The following is a 20,843-nucleotide window of genomic DNA, read 5'->3' as shown; positions in this document are numbered from 1 at the left end:
ATGGAGCATGCCTACTTCATAGGCTAGCGCGAGTTACATGACCCTCGTGAAACCTGGGTGGGACTCAGCACATGACAGCCCTCAGTTTATGGCTGTGGCTGTCATTAGTCCTGATAGGCTTATTGTGCCAGAGTGCCCTGTTCCCCTGGGGGTCCCCTTCCCACCACCTGCTTCCTGCCTGGCTGGTGACTGGGGCTGCCGGAGCATGCCAAAGCCCTGTGGCTGTCCTCAGTCCTTAACAGAATTCTCTGTGGGCTGTGGGCCCTGATGCTAACTTGCCTGTTCCTGGTAACAGAATCCCTTTCGCAGGTACCTGCACAGCATTCACTTCCTTTGCCATTTGCAGGGCAGTGTTTTTCCATTAATTCTTCAGAGGAGGCACTGAGGCACAGAGGGGTGAAGAGCTTTGTCCCCAGGGCTGCCTGGCTTGGAGGGGGACAGAGCCAGGTCTCCAGCTTGGGTCCAGATCCTAGAGCTCCGTCAGTAATGTCACCATCTCCTGGAAAAAGCTCTGTGGCTCCCTCTATGCCCCGCCCCCCCGCCACCCCAGGACAGGGAGTTTCCCTCCTCTCTCAGACGTTCCCCTTCCGTCTCTGGCTTCTCTCTTGGAATGAATCTCACTTTCCTGTCCTCACCCTTTCCAATCTGCCACCCTGCAAGACACAAGCCATGACCAGCGAACCGAATCATGGACTGCCTAAGCAGTTAGGGACTTAAAAAGCCAGCCCTCCTCACCTCTTTCCCCATTTAGGGCAGGAGTCCCTGCTACCCCGTTCTTCCCCCCTGCTAAGTCAGCTTCTGTTGACACACCTTTCCATTTCTGGAAAGTTCTATCATGCCTAGTTAGAATTAATGTCCCCACGGTTCTCAGCTCTGGCTGTGCATCAGAATCACGTGTGTGTCTTGGCAGGTGGTGGGGGGGCCGTGGTGGGGGGACAGTTGCTGCCTACCTGGACATTCGGATTCTGGGGGAGTGAGGTCCACCAAAGTGTAAAAGCGCTGCAGGTGATTCTGATCCACAGCCAGGACCTCTTTTCCAGCCACACCCAAATGCTCACAGTTTCCCAGACTCTATACATTGCATCCCTTCATCCAGGCCCCAGTGGTCTGTTTGCCTAGAGGGCCCTTCCCCCGCCCTCCCCTACCCGCTCCACCTGGCCAATTCCTACTTTTCCTTCAGGATCCAGTCCACAGCCCCTCATCAGAGCTTCCCTCCTGCACTTGGGTCTCACTTCTGCTGTCCCACGTGTCACAGTCAACCACATTGTGTCTGGGTCTGGTCTCCCCATAGTCCAATAATTGAAGGGCAGATGCTCTGCCTTATTTCTTCATTTCTCTATCCCCCGGGATCACCTAAGGATCTGGCGCACAGGAGAGCCTCAGGAAATACGTGTGGAATGAGTAACTCTGTTGTTGAGAGAGAGGCCCAACAAATCTCTACACTTTTAATACAAAGTCTATACACCCAACAGCCCCGTTGTGTCATAGACCACGCTGGTTCCACATCCACGCTAGCCCCTGAAAACCACAGCCATCTGCTGGAGCAGGACAGCTGCCCTAACCACCGAAGGTCGGCTTACCAGAGTCACGCTCTGCCTTGAACAGGGCATTATAGCTGACTTCTTGGGAGTGTGACAAAAGAGGGTTTGGGCTTGACAGGCTGGAGTCAGGGATTTCATACAACAGAACCTTTGCCATCCTGAGTAACAGAACTCAGCCCGTTGTTCCCTTGCTATCCTGTTTCTCATACCCCCACCTGCCTGCCTTGTCCCAAAGCTCAGGTCCCCTACAGGACACCATCAGAGAAGCACTGCAGGGTGCCCCATGCTCCTGGAAGGGAGAGAAGAGGAAGTGCCTGGGGCAGGGCCCTTACCACCCTGCTGGGTCACCACCACAGCTGGGGAAGTGTGGGGAAGACCACTTGGGAGTTCTCCACAGCCTTCCTGCGGTGGCATCTACTCTCTGCTGCCACCCCCCGCCCTGGTCCTGCCTCTGTAGTGCAGCCTCCCGGTCTCTTGGCCTAAACCTCAACTCTTTCAACCCTCAGATCCATGCTCCAGTTGGTGTCAGGGTGAACTCCCCACAGCACAACACTTCTCTTGAGCCTGATATCCCATGAAGGCCCCAGGTCCAAGGCCAAACTTCTCACCAAAGGGCCGGCCTCCCCGCTCTCTGCCTCTCCTGGCTCCGGCCCCCTGCTTCCCTCCTCCAATCCTTGAACCCTCACCAGGCGCAGGTTGCCAGGCCCTGAAGATGCTGTGTCCTTTCTTACCCAGCACCTCCCTCCTTCCCTGGCTGCTGAAGTTCTCCTCATTCTTCAATGCCCAACTTCTTGGAGGTTTCCATTCCTGCTTCTACCCTGGAGAGTTTACGCTACAGTAACCTAGATTTTGTTTTTCAATACATATATAGTCCATAATCGTTACTGAAAAAACTGCCAATTGCAGATGAGCAAAGCAGATAAAAAATCACCTCTAATACCAACACCCGGAGAAAAGCACTATTGAGGTGCTGTCCTTTCTCAAAATTTAAAATTCCAGTGATGTTGATAATAGCTACCATTGATGGGTTCGTACTATGGGCCTGGCTCAGTGCTGAGCGTCTCCATGCATTTTCTACCCTGAGAGTATTACTATTGTCCCGTTTTACAGAAGAGTGAAGTTACATGACTTGCCTGACAAAATGTGGCCAGTAAGTGGAGAGCAGAGATTTGACCTAGATTTGACTGTAAGAACCGAACCATTAAATCCCAAGTTACGGTGCCCATAAGAATCCCCTTTGTTCTGATGGACCAGAGATCCACTGTTTGTACACTGGATTTTGGCACTAAGGAAGTAACCTATTACTAGTCAGGATAGGCAAGTCATGTGACCATTAACAAATCAGCCCTAATACCTCAGTGGCTGAATTTTCTTATTCATACCACGGGTCCAACACCAGTCAGCAGGATCCTTCCATTCACCGCCCTCAACCACTTGAACTCAGAAAGGGATGAGGCTGGGTCTAGGGTTCCTGGATCTTGGGATGATATCATGACATTCATGGCCCCCCATCACCATTTCCATCTAGATCTTGAAGATGCTCTGTGTTTCCAACTGTTGGGGGTTTTTGTCTGTTTGTTTTTCTCTACTTGGTAAGGTTAGTCTAGACATTGTCTGACTTTGGAAAAGTGACACAGACCCTAAAGTTTCCTTGGAAGGAAATCACACTCATCTTCTATTTCATAGGTGTTCAGGACACATCTGGTGCTCACTGAGTGCAGCCTGGTTCATTCATTTGTTTACTCATTCATTCCCTCATCTAACAGAGCTTTATTGGGCACCTCCTCGGTGCTGGCCTAGGGCGCAGGGTCCTTGTGCTGGAGCTTCAGCCAAGATGAGCAGAACCTCTCTGTAAATGGAACAGAACTCAATTCCCCCAGCACATACCTTTTTCAGGCCCTGGGAGGTTCAGTAGTTGCCTATGTACATGGCAGGCGGGTCCAGCCATTTTTCTGGGTTAGTTCAGTACCTTGTGGATATGTTATTTTCTTCAATGATAATCACTGCTGTTTTTTTTCTGCTTCCCTCCCAAGTAAATCCTTTTGGGTCTCATTTTTCCTCCCTTCAGTCTAAAGAAGCAAAAGTGGAACCCTTAAACACACCTCCGACTCCATCCACACCTTCTGATGATGGGGAGCTTTCCGGAGAGCCTGTACCTGAGGGGACTCCGGAAACCACCAACTTGAGTGTCATCCTGCACAGCAGCCCTGAGCAAGGCAAGTCCCTGATATGCCTTCATATACGGTGGTCTTTTAGTAAGTGGTTACTGTGTACCCAGCCTGGGTGATGTATGCAACATAGAGCATCTCATTTAACTTTCCCCTCTGTCCTTTGAGGAAGGAATGCTAACCATTCTCATTTTATAGACAAGACGGGGAGATCAAGTCAGGTTGGGTTACCTAGCTGAGGCTCTTTGGCTTGTAAATGGCATGGCTGTGTTTGAACTTGGATACTTTAATTTTTTTTTTTAACATTTGTTTATTTTTGAGACAGAGAGAGACAGAGCATGAACGGGGGAGGGTCAGAGAGAGGGAGACACAGAATCTGAAACAGCCTCCAGGCTCTGAGCTGTCAGCACAGAGCCCGACGTGGGGCTCGAACTCACGGACCGCGAGATCATGACCTGAGCCGAAGTCGGCCGCTTAACCGACTGGGCCACCCGGGCGCCCCTGAACTTGGATACTTGAACTTTTAACTCCCAGACTCCAGTAGGGACTGAGTTCCAACAGAAAAGCTTACAATAATTATTGCTGCATAATAAATACCTACTGTGTGCCAAGTATTTACATACTTTATCTCCAATCCTGATAATACATCTCCCAGATGGTATTATTGGCCAGGATTTTATGGGTGGGAAAACCAATGCTTGGAAAGGTAAGTGACATGCTCACAGTCACACAACTAGGGAGGGTTGGGACCGACCCAGTGCTCAGGCCTGACTCCAGAATCCCCACCCTTTCCAGCTTCGGCCACAAACTCCTGACTCTCAGAGGATAAGATCGAGTTATCTAAACTCCTACGTGGCTCACGTGGGAAACTGGTGGCCAGAGAGGGGCAGGTGCCCAGCAGGTCAGCGGCAGCCCCTGGGGGAGGTGCTGGCCTCTTGGCTCCCCATCCAGGGCTCTCACTCCTAACTCTTATTCCATGAGCTGTGCAGAGGACACTGGCCAAAACCCAAGATCTGATGTGATCCCCCGGGCAGCAGCTTGACACGTCCCAAGGTCTGAGATTGGTCTGTGCTTTCTGCCTTTTATCAGAGGGGTGGCCATTCCATTGAAGGTACTGCCCGTGCCAGAGCACCAAAATTCAGGGCAGGAAAAAAGGGCCAAAAACCACTCAGACTGCCTGGAGGAGGGATTGGTTGGGCATATTGTATTCCATTCATATGTACAGCCCTGAAATTGGAGATGCAGAAGATTCAGTGTCCCAGGGACGCGCTCATGGTATACTCCATGAAAAAAAAGCAGATTTCAAAACTATATGTGTGCTGTAACCCTAATTTTGGATATGTTATTTATATCTACTTGGATATAGCCATGTGGAGCAGTGTATATGTGTGTGTGTTAGAATAACATACAACAAAATGTTATAGGTCATTATCTGGGTGGAAGGATTGTGGGTGGCTGTTCTTTCCTCTTTTTACTTCTGTGTTTGACAGGTCTTCTGCAGTCATATGTATCATTATTCCTTTTACCTCTGCCATCAGTAAATGAGCGTTACTTTAAAAACGAAATTGGGAGGCGCCTGGGTGGCGCAGTGAGTTAAGCGTCTGACTTTGGCTCAGGTCATGATCTCGATGCTCATGGGTTCGAGCCCCGCTTCGGGCTCTGTGCTGACAGCTCAGAGCCTGGAGCCTGCTTTGGGTTCTGTGTCTCCCTCTCTCTCTGCCCCTCCCCCTATCATGCTCTGTCTCTCTGTGTCTCAAAAATAAACAAAAACATTAAAAAACAATTTAAAAAATAAAAACTAAATTGGGAAGTGTATGGATGAGAGACGGTATACAGTACCGATTAGGAAAAAATTTGTATAATTATTTAACAAAGTCATAATACAATCACTGAGTCAGGGTGTAGCCGTGGAAAGAGTGGCGACAGAGCAGACACTTTGGACGGAAGCCCTGCTCAGCCACCTATTTGCTGTTGGGCCTGGGGCATGTTGCTTAACACTTCCAAGCTTTGGATTCTTTAACTGCCCCCTGGGAGTGTTCCTAATCCCTTCCTCCCCAGGTAGATTAGAGAATTGAACCCAGTCAGGGATGTGGAAGTGGTTTATGAATTGCAAGTGCTGTCCTCCTGGGCCGAATTAGGATCTCTGAGGAGGGGCAAGGAAGTGTGGGGGGCTTCAGGGCTGGGACCAGGGCCTCTCCTAGACTGAGGGGTGAGTGCAGAGGTGGTGGGAGCCAAATGCAGACTGGGACGCAGGTCCAAGCACAGCTCATCTGTTCCCTGTGATCAGCCAGTCTCCTTAACTGGCAGAGAAAAGGCCAAACGGAAACCATGGAGCTTGCTAAAGTGTTTGTGTTCTGCTGGTTGGGTGGACAGCCCAGATGGTGAGGAGAAAGAGGTCTGAACCCTGAGCCCTCTCCCTGGCTGCAAAAAGCCACCTAGTAGTTTTATTCTAAGCTTTTCTGACATCATCTTGACCCATGGCACCCCCATTCCCCACCCTCCAAAGAGTGGGGACTCAAAGGCATGGGATCTGGCCTGCTGCTTGCACAGCACCCCCTGGTGGCCAGAGCCGGGAGGACGAGAGAGAGTGGTGATGTGTGCTGACAATACATAGTTCACTTCTTACCGTGGGACATGCGTGAGCACACCGTGTGTGCAGATGGCCTGGCATGGGGACAGGCCGACCTGGCTTCAGGGCCCCTCCCAGTCACTTACTTTCTGTGGGACCCTTTTCCTCTTCAACAAAGTGGGGTTAATAATAATAAGGTGCTAACGTGCAGATCAGAGCAGCACACCTATGCCATAAGGAGATGGTGGGGAGACTGAAAACGTGAGATTCCTGTCCTGGCTCTGTCCCTGAAGCTGCCAAGTGGTGGGAAGGTCCTTGTAGGTAGGACGGATAGGCTAGTGGCAGAATGAAATGAGACACTGCAAGGGACATGCTTAGGCTGGGGCCCCACCCACTAGCCTGGGGCCCAGCCCATAACAGGCGTGTATTCATATTAGTATAATTTGTTTTTCTTTGCTTTAGGACTCCATTTGTTTTTTATTTTTATTTTTATTTTTTTTTTAATGTTTATTTATTTTTGAGACAGAGACAGAGCATGAACAGGGGAAGGTCAGAGAGAGAGGGAGACACAGAATCTGAAACAGGCTCCGGGCTCCAAGCTGTCAGCACAGAGCCCGATGCGGGGCTCGAACCCATGAACCGCGAGATCATGACCTGGGCCGAAGTCGGATGTTCAACCGACTGAGCCACCCAGGCGCCCCTCCATTTGTTTTTTAAATTGCAAAAGAGATATGTGCTTGTGCTAACAGTTCAATCAGTGCAGAGTTGTATGAATCCCCCAAGATAGTAGTTTCCTTTCCTATCCTCTGGCGGAAACCAATATTAAGCATTGTGGGTTAGCCAACTGTGTGTGGCATGTCTGCGCACACACACACACACACACACGTATCTGTATATTACACACATTATTTAATAATTGCATTAAATATATAATGATGATTATATGTATAATGATAATAACATAAGTAAACTCATATAGTTTTTTTTTTCCCTTTACCCATATAGAACCACTGACAGTGAACATTTATCAATTGCTAACTATATTGAGGGGCTGTCCTCAATGCTCTTTCTGCATTAATGTATTTAATCCTTATAAGCACATAGTCTTCAGAACAACCTTGTGAAATAGGAATTGTTATTTCCGATTTGCGGATGAGGATCCTGAGACACAGGTTAAACGACTCGCCACGGGTCATGTTTCTAGTAAGTGGCAAAACGGGGTTCCCACTCCGCAGCTGGTGCCAGAACCCGTGATCAAAGCACAGTGTAAAATTGCCCCTCAACATCTGTTTTTCTGCAACTTGTTTTTATTTCCTCTTAATCCTTAATCCTGTATTATGGACATTTTTTTCAAGTCAGTAGATAAAGAGATACTTCATTTTTTTCCAAGATTGCAAAGTGCAGTTATTAATTGCAGAATGGCTGCTTCCTTAGGGTCTGGTGAGATCCTGAACGACACACTGGAGGGAGTTCATACTGTGGACGGTGCCCCCGTTACAGACGTTGGCTCGGGGGATGGGACCCTCATCCATGTCACTGAAGAGGTGAGTGAATAGTTCATTTCATTTGCTAAGTCAGTAGTAAGTTTGCTTGTTTCAGACTTGCTGGTGGCTTGCCTTGGGCACCATGAAGAAGGAGGAGGGTTTTAGTTGGATGTCATGGGGACTGCCTCCCTCCTGCTGCTACAGAGGAGGGCAGACTCGGGGCCCCAGAGGCTCACCAGGGATGCACGAAGACAGGAGAGGTGCAGCAGAAGCCTGTCCTCACATCTGCATGGCGCTGAGCACCGGGTCCTCCCTACGGTACCCACCTCCCTCCTGCTCATTTCTGAAGATAAACAGCCTTATCCACCCTTTGAGCCCCTTTAAGACAGAATCCGATCGACTGCACATGTGTCCACCCCGTTGTTGTGTACTCGGCTTTTATCCTCGCAAAGCCGGTTTTCTAAAAGCTAGATACAGTAAGGTGCGAAAGTAAAGCACATGTGTTTTTCTCATAGCCGGCTCTGCTGAAAACCCACGGGGTCAGCTCATTCTTTCTGCTCTCCTGGGATGAAACTCAGACACTTCTCATGCTCTCTCAGTCACTATCTGATAATAACCTATTTTCACAGCTATTTCCAAAGTTCAGTTCAACAAAATACCAAAATTCAGTTCCTTTGTCTCCCAAATCCCAAAGAACACGGATCCAGCTCACCAAATGATTTGTAGTGGGGAAAAGGGAGGGGAAAGTCCCAGCACACTGACAATTCTCTCCAAAGGAATTTTTTACCTTTTCCTATATAGCCCAGAGGCAGGTAGTAGGCCTACCCTGATGAACTGATTTCCTTTCCTTGTCTCTTAGCCCGTCCGACACAAGTGGTCTGCTTGCTTCTTCCAGCGCATGGAAGTGTACTTAATTGTACAATGAATTAGTTGTTTTTTAAAAATTTTACTTATTTATTTTGAGAGAGAGAGTGCTTGTGAGTGAGGGAGGGGCAGAGAGAGAGAGGGAGGGAGAGAGAGAATCCCAAGTAGTCTCCATGCTGTCAGTGCAGAGCCTGATGCAGGGCTCAAACTCATGAACTGTGAGATCATGACCTGAGTCAAAATCAAAAGTCAGACGCTCACCCAACTGAGTCACCCAAGCACCCCAGTGAATTAATTGTTCCTAATTGTACTTTATTGTATAGGCCTTTGGGACTCCAGCTAAATTTGAAGCAGAAAGAGTCTCATTTTGAAAATCTGTGACATCATTTTTTCTCTCTTTTTTGGGGAGGACAGTAATTCTGCAAGGAATTCATGCTGTAGGAAAAAAGGGTTCTGTGGTCAAATATGCTTGCGAAATACTCTGTTATGTAGTATATAGCATGTCTTACAGATTCCTTATAAGTCTTGTAGCAAGGAAATCTAACTTTGATCGGCTTAGTGTTTTTAGTGTCTAAAAGAACTACTTTTTGCAAAACAAAATTATACAGAATAACCTGTGTCCCGCCCCCAAGTTTAAAAGAAAAAAAAAAAAAAACCTTTGGAAACTGAGATAAAACCTAGTTTTAAAACCTAGCCAAAATTGCTGTTGCTATTTTGTGCATCTGCTGTGTAACCTCCGGAGAAGGGTATGCATTTCCCAGGGAAACTGAGTCACAGGGAGGGGGGGAAGCATGGAGTTCAGTCTGGAGAAGGCTGGGGAGGTCAGAGCTGCTGCCCACACATCTCTGAAGCACCATCAGGGGCAAAGACATTCACTTGTTCTTACAGCTTCTGGATGGGCACATAGGGGAGGTCACAGGGAGCCAGATGCTTCTAGATAGAAGTGTTTAGAGCTGGAGCAGGGCTGGCTCAGAAGACAGGCATCACTGGTCACTGGCATGTGCAAACAGATGCTTGGAATCAACCAGCAGATAACAGTCATCTTGTAGTCTCTCCTGTCCCTGGGATTCTGGGATTCTGGGACTGTCATGGGGCTGCAGTGAAGTCGAAGATAAGAAAAATGCTTTGAGAAAAAGAAGCTAGAGAAAGGCAAGCTGATAGAGAGAGGGGTGTGGGCAGTCTGTTCTCTCCAGCCACAGGCTTGTTGATCAGGGCCACGGACTCAGTGATGTGGTCCCTCGCGATGCTTTTGTTCCAGAGTGTGCACACTGAAGAAGGTTTGGCAGCCACAGCAGCGGCCGGGGAGGCGGAGGTGCCCATCAGCACCGCTGGGGAAGCAGAGGCCAGCAGTGCACCCACCGGGGGGCCAGCCCTGTCCTTGTCCACTGAGGACATGGGGGAAGGCGTCACTCCAGTGAGTAGCTCAGAGTCCATTCTCCACCTCACCTGTTTCTGAGGGGTCGTGGGCATCTCTGTGGGAGGAGTCACTGGGTTTCCTTACCAGTCTGCAGAATTCAGAGTGACAGCCTTGTGGGATCAGATCTGAATAGACATGGATTCGGAGGCTGAGGCATCTATTGACTCATCCAGGTGTTTGTGGAGTGATGTGTTGTGCTGTGCACAGGTGCATAAGATAGACCAGTTCTTGGGAACAGAGTGGTAAGAGGTGCAATAGAAGAAGCACCAAAAGGGGCCGAGAGCCCAGATTTTGGTTCCTGCAAGCCTTCCTGGAGAAAGGATGCTGAAGGTAAGACCATGAGGACACCTAGAAGGAACCTGGCAGATGGGAGTGAGACAGGTGTTCCAGGAGGGACGCCAGCAGGAACAGAGCCCTGGGGCTGTTAACACGAACATGCAAAGAGGTCCTGTGTGAGCAAGGGAAGGTAGGGAATGTGGCTGGAGAGGCCTCTGAGACCTGAGAGCCGCGAGTCGGAGCTGGAGCATGTTCAGAAGTGGGGAATCACTGAAGGGCTAATGGCCAAGTCAGAGTAGGATTTAGAAAGTGGAGAAAGGGTGGGAGAAGCAAGCCTGGGGTCTGTGTTGTGGTCTAGGCAAGGGGCTGGGATCGGAGGCCGTGTCATGGTCCAGGTAAGGGGCTTGGATCAGAGATCAGAGGAAGTGGTCAGTGAGGCCAGCTCACTCCTCTAACGAGAAAGAAAGCTGGGTTTTGCTCCAGCACCATGACTTGGGCATCGGTGAAAGCCCCCCTCCTAGGAGGAGCGAAGACGGTAGGGACCGTGGTGGGTGGCCCTGAGGGTGATGGGGAGGAGCGGGGTGAGCCACACAGGGGGCATGCTGTCCAGGGACTCCTGCCTTGAGTGGTGTGTGAGGTGTGGATTTCTGCGTGGGTGCCACATTCGAGGCAGCGGTGTGGGATGAGGTCTTGGATATACAAGCGCTTTGAAGGCGAGGAAGCAACAGAGTGCAGGTGCCCGACAGGCCTCTGCTGTCTGCCGCCTGCAGCCAAGCCGACCACAGTAGATTGCTGCTAGGTCCCTCATGATGCCTTTCCATTCAGGGTGCAGATGCTGAAGAAGGCTCGGCAGCCACAGCAGCTGAAGAGGCCGAGGTGCCCGTCAGCACGGCTGGGGAAGTGGAGGCCGGCAGCGTGCCCACGGCGGGGGTGACCCTCTCCGTGTCCACCCAGGGCCTAGGGGAACGGGTGACACTGGTAAGGAGTGCAAAGTGCTGCAAGGTTGAAGTTGCCGCTGGGAGCAGGTCCCGGCCTTCATGCTGTTCCGCACACCCCAAGGAGCCTGCATGGGACACTTCTCTGAAGGGGAGTCGGCCGAGGCCTGGGTACACGTGCGGTGGAGCCCTGTTGGCCTGGGGACCGTGCACGCTGGCAGTCCCAGCAGGCCGGTGGGAAGTGAGGCTGGGGACAGGTGGAGAGCCAGCGGCGGGGGCAGTCCCAGGGGCCCATTACCCACCACCTCCACCAGCAGTGGGGCAGGAGCTGGGGCGTGAGTGGAAGAGGTGATGACAGCACAGCCATGGCCTGTTTCCGGGCACAAATGCGGGCTATCAGAGGGTAGAGGAAGGTCAGGGTCCAAAGGCAGGGGCAAGCATTCTCAGCCCTCTTTTTAGGCAGCATGGAGAGTGTTTCCAGCTCATGAAGGTGGGATACAGATACAGGACACTTGGCAGGTCTGTCCCTGTAATGTCATCATAGTGGCTGTCCTTCAGGTTCTCCAGACTCAACAGACTCCAACCTGGACTCCTCATGTCCGCTCCTCTTGTGGTCCCACCTCAAATGATTGGGACCCTCATCCCCTAGTTACCCAATCCAGAATTCTCTTCCCTCTACCTTATTCCCCACATCCTGTCAAGCATCAAGTCTTGTTGAGTTTTTCTCCCTGTTGTGGACCCGCCTCCTTCCCCTGCCCCTTTCCCCATGCCAGCCCGTGGACTGAGACCACATGTCCCCCATCCAGGCAAGGGCTGAGGTCCCTGCCTCACCTGTCCATGCTCTCCCCCGACTCCTCCTGCAGGGGCAGCCCTGTGCATGGAGCCTTCCATCGCCCTCACTCCAGACCCTGCTCCCCCACCCAGCCACAAGGCCTTGCAGGGTCTGGCCTGACTGGCCTTGGTGACCGCATCTTAGGCCACTGTCTCCCTGGTTCTTGGGGCTCCCACCTCACTGACTTTCTTTCAGTTTCTTGAACGTGCCTCTTTCCTTAGAATCTTCCCATACCGTGCCCTCTCTCCCTAGAACCTTTTCGCCCTTTGGCCCTGCCTTTAATGCCAATTTATCCTTCAGAGTTCAGCTCAAACACCACTTTATCATGGAAGGACCATCCTAGAGTGTGAAGTCTCCTCCTCAGACACGTTCATGGGGCCCAAACTTCTCTTTGGAAGGCCTCATCGTAATTGTAATTAATAATAATCTTGGTAAATGGTTCATTCCTGGCTCCCTACAACCATAAGCTCTGCGAATACATCTAGTTCATTGATCTGTCTTTATCCCTGCACATAGATGGTGGGTACTCAGTGGATATTTGCTGCATGAATGGAGGGGTTGTCTGGCCATCAAATATCAACAACATTGGCCTTTGAGATCACTCCATCCGTTTGCTCCCAGCCTTTTCACCTTTGGTCCACGAGGGAAACTTTGCAGTGGGGATGCTTACCTGACCAACTAATAGCGCTTCCGGGCCCCTTGCAAGTTATGTGGATTATTTTCATTAACAAAGTGGCTGCCACCACCTTCTCTACCTCCTCTTCCCCCTCCTCCTTCTTCTTCTCTTTCTTCTCTCATCTTTGACCCCTCATTCCTTATCCTTCCCCTTCATTTCCTTCCTCCCCCCACTTCTTGAAAAGCAAAGCACTTGTCATGGGGTGAGAGAACTAGGGAGCGAGAATTGACTCAGTAGAAAGCAGCTACCCCAGAGCTAAAGATGTGCAGGCTGAGGCCAGGCCCTCGGCACAGGTGTGCTGTAGGGGAGCCGGGAGGTGGGTGGACTGGCCTGACAGGCGCCCTCCAGCCTGGGGCTCCAGGAGTCCGTGGGCCAAGGCAGGTCTTGCCTGAGCAGAGCTATGGCCGTGTTATCCATCTGGCTGTCTATCTGGCCATGCTATCTATGTGGCCGTGGCTTCCTCCCTGCGCTCGCACACCCGCTGACCCAGGGGTATAGAAACGGCGGCCGATTCTCATGCCAATTTTGTTTCAGGGTCCAGTCGGTGAAGAAACGTTAACAACAGCTGCAGCAGAAGCGTCCCTCAGCACTTCTGAGGAAGAGGAAGCTCGTGGTGTCCCTACAGACGGCCTGGCTCCCCTCGCACCCACAGCGGCCCCTGAGCAAGAGGTCACTTCTGTAAGTGGTTCTGGTATCCCGTCCGCCTCACAGCGGGGAGAGGGGTCAGTGTCACGAGACAGGAACAGTGACTGGCCCTCCCCAGGGGCAAATGCAGCCCTCAGCTCTGTGAGAGCACGTATCTGGGTAGGTGCCGTTCGAGGAAGGCAGGGTGCGGTGGAAGCAGCATGACAGAGCGGGTCAGAGAATCCGAGTCCCGACCCTGCTACCTCCTAGCTTTGTCCAGGAATTTTCTCAAGTCAGAATGGGTTGCTGGGGGCAGGGGGGAAGGAGCGCCCCATCACCAGAGGGGATGCATTTGTTGGAGGGGGATCCTGAGTCTGTGAGTCTGTGCTTCTGCGAATGTGTGGTGGGTAATGACGGTCGAAGGTAAGAAAGTGTTGTGAAACGACAGTCACCCAGACTCTCCGGCAGCTGTGTGCACGTTGCGTCACGGGTAAGGTGAGGTGACTCTTCTTGTTGGTTTTTCTTTCCAGGGTCCTGGCGATGAGGAAGACCTAGCAGCCGCCTCCACGGAGGAGCCCATCCCCGTGGCTGTGGCAGAAGAGCTGGACAGCACCCTCCCTGAGGGGCCCCCACTTCCCGCACCCACAGTGGCTTCTGAAAGAACGGTCACTCCGGTAAGTGGCGTTAGAGGCACGGAGATTTGCACGGCCGTTCTTACAGGGGAGAGAAGGAAGGTCCTGGGAGGGACTGCCCCTGGCTGGCTCAGAGCGGGTTTCAGTTTGGTTCATAAAGTTCCAAATTTGGGCATTTGAGGGGCGTCTATCCTGGGAACACACAAGGAAGCTGCAGTTTGCAGAGGAAAAAGCAAGAGATAAAAATCTAGGGCACCTGGCTTCATGTCCCAAATCGTCCTCCATTTCAAATGAGAACTTCCTAATAGGCAGAGCTGGCAAAGATGCAAAGACCCCATTTCAAATGTCATGAGAGTCCCATCCTGAACATGGGGAAGCCTGTAAGACTTGGTGGGGACTTGGAGGTGTGTGTGGGTGACCCTCACGCCCCCTCCAAAGAGAGTTTCTATATTTCTGGGCTATTCCTGTGTGGCCTCTTGCAAACACTTTCTTTACTTTGGGCCTCATTTCCTCAGCTCTCTGGGAGGGTGGCTCTGAGATCATGTCAGAGAACGCAGGTCAGGGAATGTTTGGAAAGCTCTGTACACATGCATGGGGCTGTCACCACTTAACGGCTATAACTTTGTGTTTTAGAATGAGGAAACCTAGTGCTGGTTGTCAGCATGGCGGGTGTGAATCAGAATGAAATGGCTTTCAGATGTCACAATGTTTTTTTAATGTGTATTTATTTTTGAGAGAGAGACAGAGTGTGAGCAGGGGAGGGACAGAGAGAGAGGGAGACACAGATTCTGAAGCAGGCTCCAGGCTTTGAGCTGTCAGCACAGAGCCTGACATGGGGCTCGAACCTGTGAACCTCAAGATCATGACCTGAGCCAAAGTCGGACACTTAACCAACTGAGCCACCCAGGTGCTCCCAGATGTCACTATTTTTTTTTTTTTAATATTTATTTATTTTTGAGAGAGCGTAAGTGGGGGAAGGGCACAGAGAGGAGGACAGAGGATCCGAAGTGGGCTCTGTGTGGACCGTCTGACAGCCGTGAGCCCAATGTGGGGCCCAAACTCACAAACCGGGACATCATGACCTGAGCTGAAGTCAGATGCTCAACCGACTAAGCCACCAAGTGCCCCTAGATGTCACTATTTTTAAGAGACAATCTGGTGACCAGATAGGGCATATCAGCCTCTCAACAGCACTTGGTTACCCACACTTTCAAAGCCTTGACTTGAGCTACAGGCGTGTGACCCGTCACAGTGCTCCAGGGCTGGCCCGTGAGGGGAGGGCCGTGGGATCAGACTCAAGAGCACACTGGCGTCCAGAGTGCCCATTGCTTAAGGACCTCGTCCAGTGGCCCAGTGGTCGTCAGCACTGCTTAACTGTCTCTTTATTTAGAGTCTGTCCATTTGTTTATTGACTTACTCATGGACTCAGCACAGCAATTCAGGGCCTCAGTCCAGACACTTGGAGATAGAGATGGGCATGGCCTCGTTCCTGTTCCCAAGGAGTTCACGGTTGAGGGGCAGGAAATAAGCTGTTTGCACTGATATTTGTGAAGCACTCTGTGTTCCGAGTTTATCTGACCCTATTCATACCACCTCTGTCTGGTACAAGGTGAATGGGCCCCAGTCTGTCGGTGAGGGTTGTGAGACCTCCAGAAACCTGTCTGCTGTTACATGCCTCGAGGAAGCAGAGCTGACTTTCGAACTGAGGCATGCGGGCCAGCAGAGCTCATGCTCTTGAACTTCCCTGAGAGTGTGGTGAGGTGGAAAGGTGTCAGACTGGGGGCCAGGAGGCCAGGGTTCTTTCCGGGAATGCCACTGACCTGTGATGTGTCCTGAGTGTCAATGTTACCATCTGTAAACAGAGGGAGGTAGACAAGAGCTCTGGTTTTTAACCCTCTCGGTACATTAGAGACACCAGGACATTTAAAATGCTGCAGGTGTCTGAATCCACTGCCAGACCAATTGAGGAGCCCCTCCATCTGGGGTTCAAGCTCCCAGGAGATTCTAGCATACAACTCACTGGGACCCACCCAGCTGGCTGTGATGTCATACATTGTGACTGCCAAAACACCAAGACCATATCCCCCCACAGTGACGCCACATCAGTGCAGCACATGTACATAGAACCAGCTCTCCTTTTTCCTTTTCAGAAACTTTTTATCATGGAAATTGTAAAAATTCACAAAAGGATTTAGAGTACTATAATAAGCCCCCCACATACCTGTGACCCTATGTGAATAAATATCAACTTGCCCGTGTGCTTTATCTCCTCCACCTTCTGTGCCCATCTTTTTGGAGCAGAGATGGAGGCTGGAAATATGTTTAAGTAAATCCCAAATATGGCATCATCTAACTGATGAATACTTTAATGCACATTGCTAATAGTTTGATCTGGGACTCTCCCCTCCAGCGTTAGCCACAATGCTGTCCATCAGTGGTCATTCTGATTGGATGTCATTATCCTTCTAACAACATTAACAATGGTTCCTTCATATCGTCTGATACCCTAGTTGTTAAAAAATGCCTTTTTGCAATTAGTTTGACTCTGGATCCCAACACTTACTACACACTGTGTGTGGCTGATGTGTTTCTTAAGCCTCTTTGGGTCTATGATTGTCTCTCACCTTCCTTTTTCTTTGTGCCATCAATTTGTTGGAGAAACTGGGTCATTTGTCCTTCGATCCCTTGTTTTTTCCACTTGGACAAGTTGGCACTCGACTTGTGGGCCTCCCCAGACCAGCTGTGTTGGTGGGAAGGTAGATTACTATTTCTGAGAAAGTTCTTTGTCAACACATGTTAACAGCCTTAAAACGACATATTACTGATCCAGAACCTTCTGTTCTAGAAATTAATCCTAAAGGAAGTAGTCTTACATGTAAAAAAACTGTATACAAATTTGCTAATCTCAGTGTTGCCCATAATAGAAAAGAATTGAACACGGTTTAACTAGACAACAGTAAGGGGTTGATTGAATAAAGTATATTCAAGTAATGGAACGTCATGCAGCTATTAAAGTTATACTTCTTAGGAGTATTTAATGATGGGGGAAATACAACATAATGTCAGATGATAAAAGCTGGTTATAAACTTCAGTTACGTTGTGTGGTCTTAACTATTTAAAAGTTGGGGCCCCTGGGTGGCTTAGTCGGATAAGTGTCCAACTCTTGATCTCAGCTCAGGTCTTGATCTCAGGGTCATGACTTCAAGCCCCACGTTGGGCTTCGCACTGGGCATGAAGCCTACTTAAAAAAAAAATAAGAAGAAGAATAGACACACGCACAAACCCTGGAAGGCAATACCCTCCCTGATCGTTAGTAGTTGTGGCCTCAAAGTGGCAGAACTGTGGAAGGATGGTAGGTTCCTAATACATTTTGGTGTTTTCGCCATGAGCGTATTTACAATGGGAATTTTTAAAAGCTCTAAGAAGAGTTGGGTCGAGGGTGGGGGTGGGGGGGGGCGGGGAAGGGGGGAGGGAAAGACAAACACACAGTATTTCATCCTGGCACGTGACTAATAACAGATCACCCCTAAGTGCCTGTGTCAGGAACTGGCAATGAGGTGAAATGGAAGCCTCCATTTGAGCAAATGGTTTAAAAGCACAATAGGGACCAGCCAAGAGAGCACTCACTCTGGAACCTTGTTAGGATCATTATGAATCTCAGAGTCAGCCAAAGCAGTGAGTGAAAGGGACATCCACATCTGGCCCTGCCGTAGACCTGTGACAGATTTCTCACCTGTATCTTTGGTTACTCATACATAAAATGGGGTCATAGTACTCGCGTCTCGGGTTGTGCTGGGGATTAAATGAATTAACACGTGAAAAAGTTTACCTAGTGCATGGTACACACTCAACAAATTAGTATATCGAATTATTTTGCAGATGAGGCCCAGAGAGGTTAGGGGTCACACAGGGCCACATTGCTCCTGGGAGATGAGTAGGGGTGAAAACCTTGGTGTCTGGACTTTCTACCTTTGGTTTTTGCAGTGTCCACAACCACCCGTCTTCAGACATGGGTCAGAAGTTGGTCAGCAAGGTCCATGCGGTTCAAATGAGGTCACTCCATTTCTAAGGTCTTCCCACTAGTCGTTTGACAAATACTATTAAGAGCCTAGTGTCTTCTGGGTGTTAGGGACACAGCAGAGACTAGAGGGCCACACCTCTGTCTTCATGGGGCTCGCTGCAAGGCCCCTGGCCATCCTCAGCTTGCTAAACAGCTCACTCATCAGAGCTGAGCCGCTCCACGTCCCAAATGCATGGACCAGGTTTTAACCACATCTTCTTGTTTTAGGATCAGAGAGGGCATGTGGGAATGGAAGGGCAGGTTGGGCCCAAAGGAGAAAAGGCTGGTGCTGTGACCATTCTAGAGACCACACTGGATCTGGTCATGTGCCCTGAGCATGTTATTTGGGGTTAGTCAATTCTGGTCAAGGAAATAGCAGGAGTACTGAGAGGACTGAGCCCCAAAGAAACCAAATTGAGAGTCGGGGAGACCCACAAAAACATTGTGGGGCTCAATTCTTGCCACATCTTACCAACCAGTGACCTTGACCTCTGCAGCCAGTTTCTCCATCTGTAATCAAAGGGTCCTTCCAATTCTGGTGTTCTGTGGCTAGACTCCAGGCTCTGTCCCTGAATTTTTTCCTGGGAAAGCTTCAGGCAAACGGGAGCTTCAGAGACCTGGGTGTGCTTTTAGTAGTTGTAGAATTTTTGGAGAGATCTTTACCCCTTCTGTGCTCCGGTTGCTCCATCTGTAAAACAGGGGTGGTGATGACTACCCCACACAGAAGTAGTCAGAATGAAATGAGGTGATGTTGGTGGAACTGCTTTGTCTGGTGTCTGTCACCGCAGAAAAACAACAAACTCCTCCTTCTGAAGCAACAGTGAAGTTTATTGCCGAGGGGATATGCCCGCAGCAACCAGGGCCATGGCCCCCTGGGAGCCCCACATCCTGGGGAGGCTGCCTCTGGAGACTCTTTGTCAGCCTGCTGGTCCTGGTCCTCTGCCCTCCTCACCTTCCTCAGGGCTGAGGCCGTCTCCCAGGGAGGAGGGTGCTCTGGCCCTGGTGCCTCATGAGGCTGCCTGTGAGGACATTGGGGAGGGTGGTGTCCTCACTGTGATCTGACCTCCTCAGTGGACTTTAGATGCCACCAGTGTTCTGGGGAGCAGTAAGGGAGTCAGAGGAGGACATCATACCACACAGGTTTTGTGCAGATTTACCGTTCATGTTTCCATTCCTTCCTGGGGCTCAGGCCATTCTGACACCTTTTTTGTCAGAGGAGGCAGGCCTATAGGCAAGACAGGCTACAGGGCTGGTGGGAGGGGCAGGGCGACCAGGACCTGCTTCAGAGGGAGGCATGCTGGGCCTGGCTACCAGGCTCTGGCAGGACCTAGATGGGGGGGGGGGGGGGGGGGGGGGAGCCTAGGTGACAGGGTGGGGAGGGTCCCTACTGCCTGGTTATTTCTACCATATCCACCTACCCTACACATGTGGTGTAGAAACAAAGGGCTCCTGAGCCCAGGGTGGGACAAGGTGCCCTTGGGCTGGCGCATGAAAACAAAGCCTTCTTCACCCCTGCAGAAGCTTCATCTTAAAGACGAGTGGTTTCTACAGAGAAGAGGAGGGACAGTGGTGGGGGGGGGGGGCGGTGCCTAGCACTCCACTGACCATCTCGTTCTCTTTAGGGTGAAGCTGGGGAGGGGCTTCCTGGCCACCCTGAACCTGTCAGGCCTACTGCAGCCACGGTGAGACCCCCAGTCCAGGTTCCTCACACACACAGTGTTAAGGGACTGGGCTTGCTGACAACTAGCCACAGGCTAAGGATTCTACCTTTCTTTTATTTTTAAATTTTTTCTCAACGTTTCTGAGAGAGAGAGAGAGAGACAGCACAAGCGGTGGGGGGTCAGAGAGAGAGGGAGACACAGAAACCAAAGCAGACTCCAGGCTCTGAGCCTTCAGCACAGAGCCTGATGGAGGGCTTGAACCTGCAAACCGTGGGATCATGACCTGAGCCGAAGTCCGGCGCTTAACCGACTGAGTCACCCAGGCGCCCCTAATGATTCTACCTTTCAATCCAAGATGCCTCCAGTGAGACCTTGGGGCTTTCACCTCTATCAGAACCCTCAGTGAGCTCAGGAGCAGAGTCTGTTTATGTCCCATTCATATCCTGCACCCTGAAGGACCCACGCGTCTGTCAACCACGTCCCAAACAGCTCGTCACCATCCCCCCAGACCCGCTCCTCCCTCAGGACGCTCCTGTCTCTGGGAGTGGACCCCATCTTCCTGGTCACCAAGACAGAAATCAGGAAACAACCTGCAGTGGCCCTCTGCCTCCCACACCCCATCTGGTCAGTCTACAAGCCCCGAGTCTAGCTGTGCAGTGCCTCCTGGTCCCTCAGACGATGGCAGCAGCCACCCTGTCACTACCTCCCTTCTGCATGTGCACACCACTGCCGCCCCTCTAAACCCAGCCCAACTTCTTCTTGGAGCCTCTTAGCAGGTGCCCCACGGACGTTCCATGATTGAATTAAGCCTCTCCTGGTTCCTGTCTTCGGGAACTAAATACCAGAAAAGAGTTTCAGAAATTACCTTTGTTCTTTGGAGGAATTTGATGGCATTCAACAAGTATGCACTGAGTGTCTTCTTGGTACCAGATCTTATGCTAGCTACTGGGCATCCAGAGGTATCTCAGGATCGGGCAGACCCTGGGTCTAGAGTTTAGAGGGGCTGACAGACACACGCAACTGAGCTTCAAGTCAGGTGGCCCTACTACCAAATGGAGACCTTAGTAGAGGTTAGTGGGGAACACAGAGTAGGGAGAGATGAA

General features: G+C 50.7%; 1 protein-coding gene across 2 annotated transcripts in view; it reads left to right on the top strand.

Annotated features, from left to right (window-relative positions):
• The window catches only part of COL15A1 (collagen type XV alpha 1 chain), a 109,423-nt gene that overhangs the window by 44,965 nt on the left and 43,615 nt on the right, over positions 1–20,843 (top strand). Inside the window, exons 6-12 of one of the 2 annotated variants that reach the window (XM_058694787.1) lie at positions 3,610–3,757; positions 7,713–7,822; positions 9,885–10,040; positions 11,145–11,297; positions 13,297–13,440; positions 13,917–14,060; positions 19,702–19,761. In XM_058694787.1, the coding sequence (XP_058550770.1) occupies positions 3,610–3,757; positions 7,713–7,822; positions 9,885–10,040; positions 11,145–11,297; positions 13,297–13,440; positions 13,917–14,060; positions 19,702–19,761 (915 nt within the window). The remainder of the gene's footprint in view (positions 1–3,609; positions 3,758–7,712; positions 7,823–9,884; positions 10,041–11,144; positions 11,298–13,296; positions 13,441–13,916; positions 14,061–19,701; positions 19,762–20,843) is intronic. The other variant, XM_058694788.1, reaches the window with a different exon arrangement.

The sequence above is a fragment of the Neofelis nebulosa genome, chromosome 12, assembly GCF_028018385.1.
Source record: "Neofelis nebulosa isolate mNeoNeb1 chromosome 12, mNeoNeb1.pri, whole genome shotgun sequence".
In the NCBI taxonomy this organism is placed as follows: Eukaryota; Metazoa; Chordata; class Mammalia; order Carnivora; family Felidae; genus Neofelis; species Neofelis nebulosa.
This window is presented reverse-complemented; position numbering and strand designations above follow the sequence as displayed.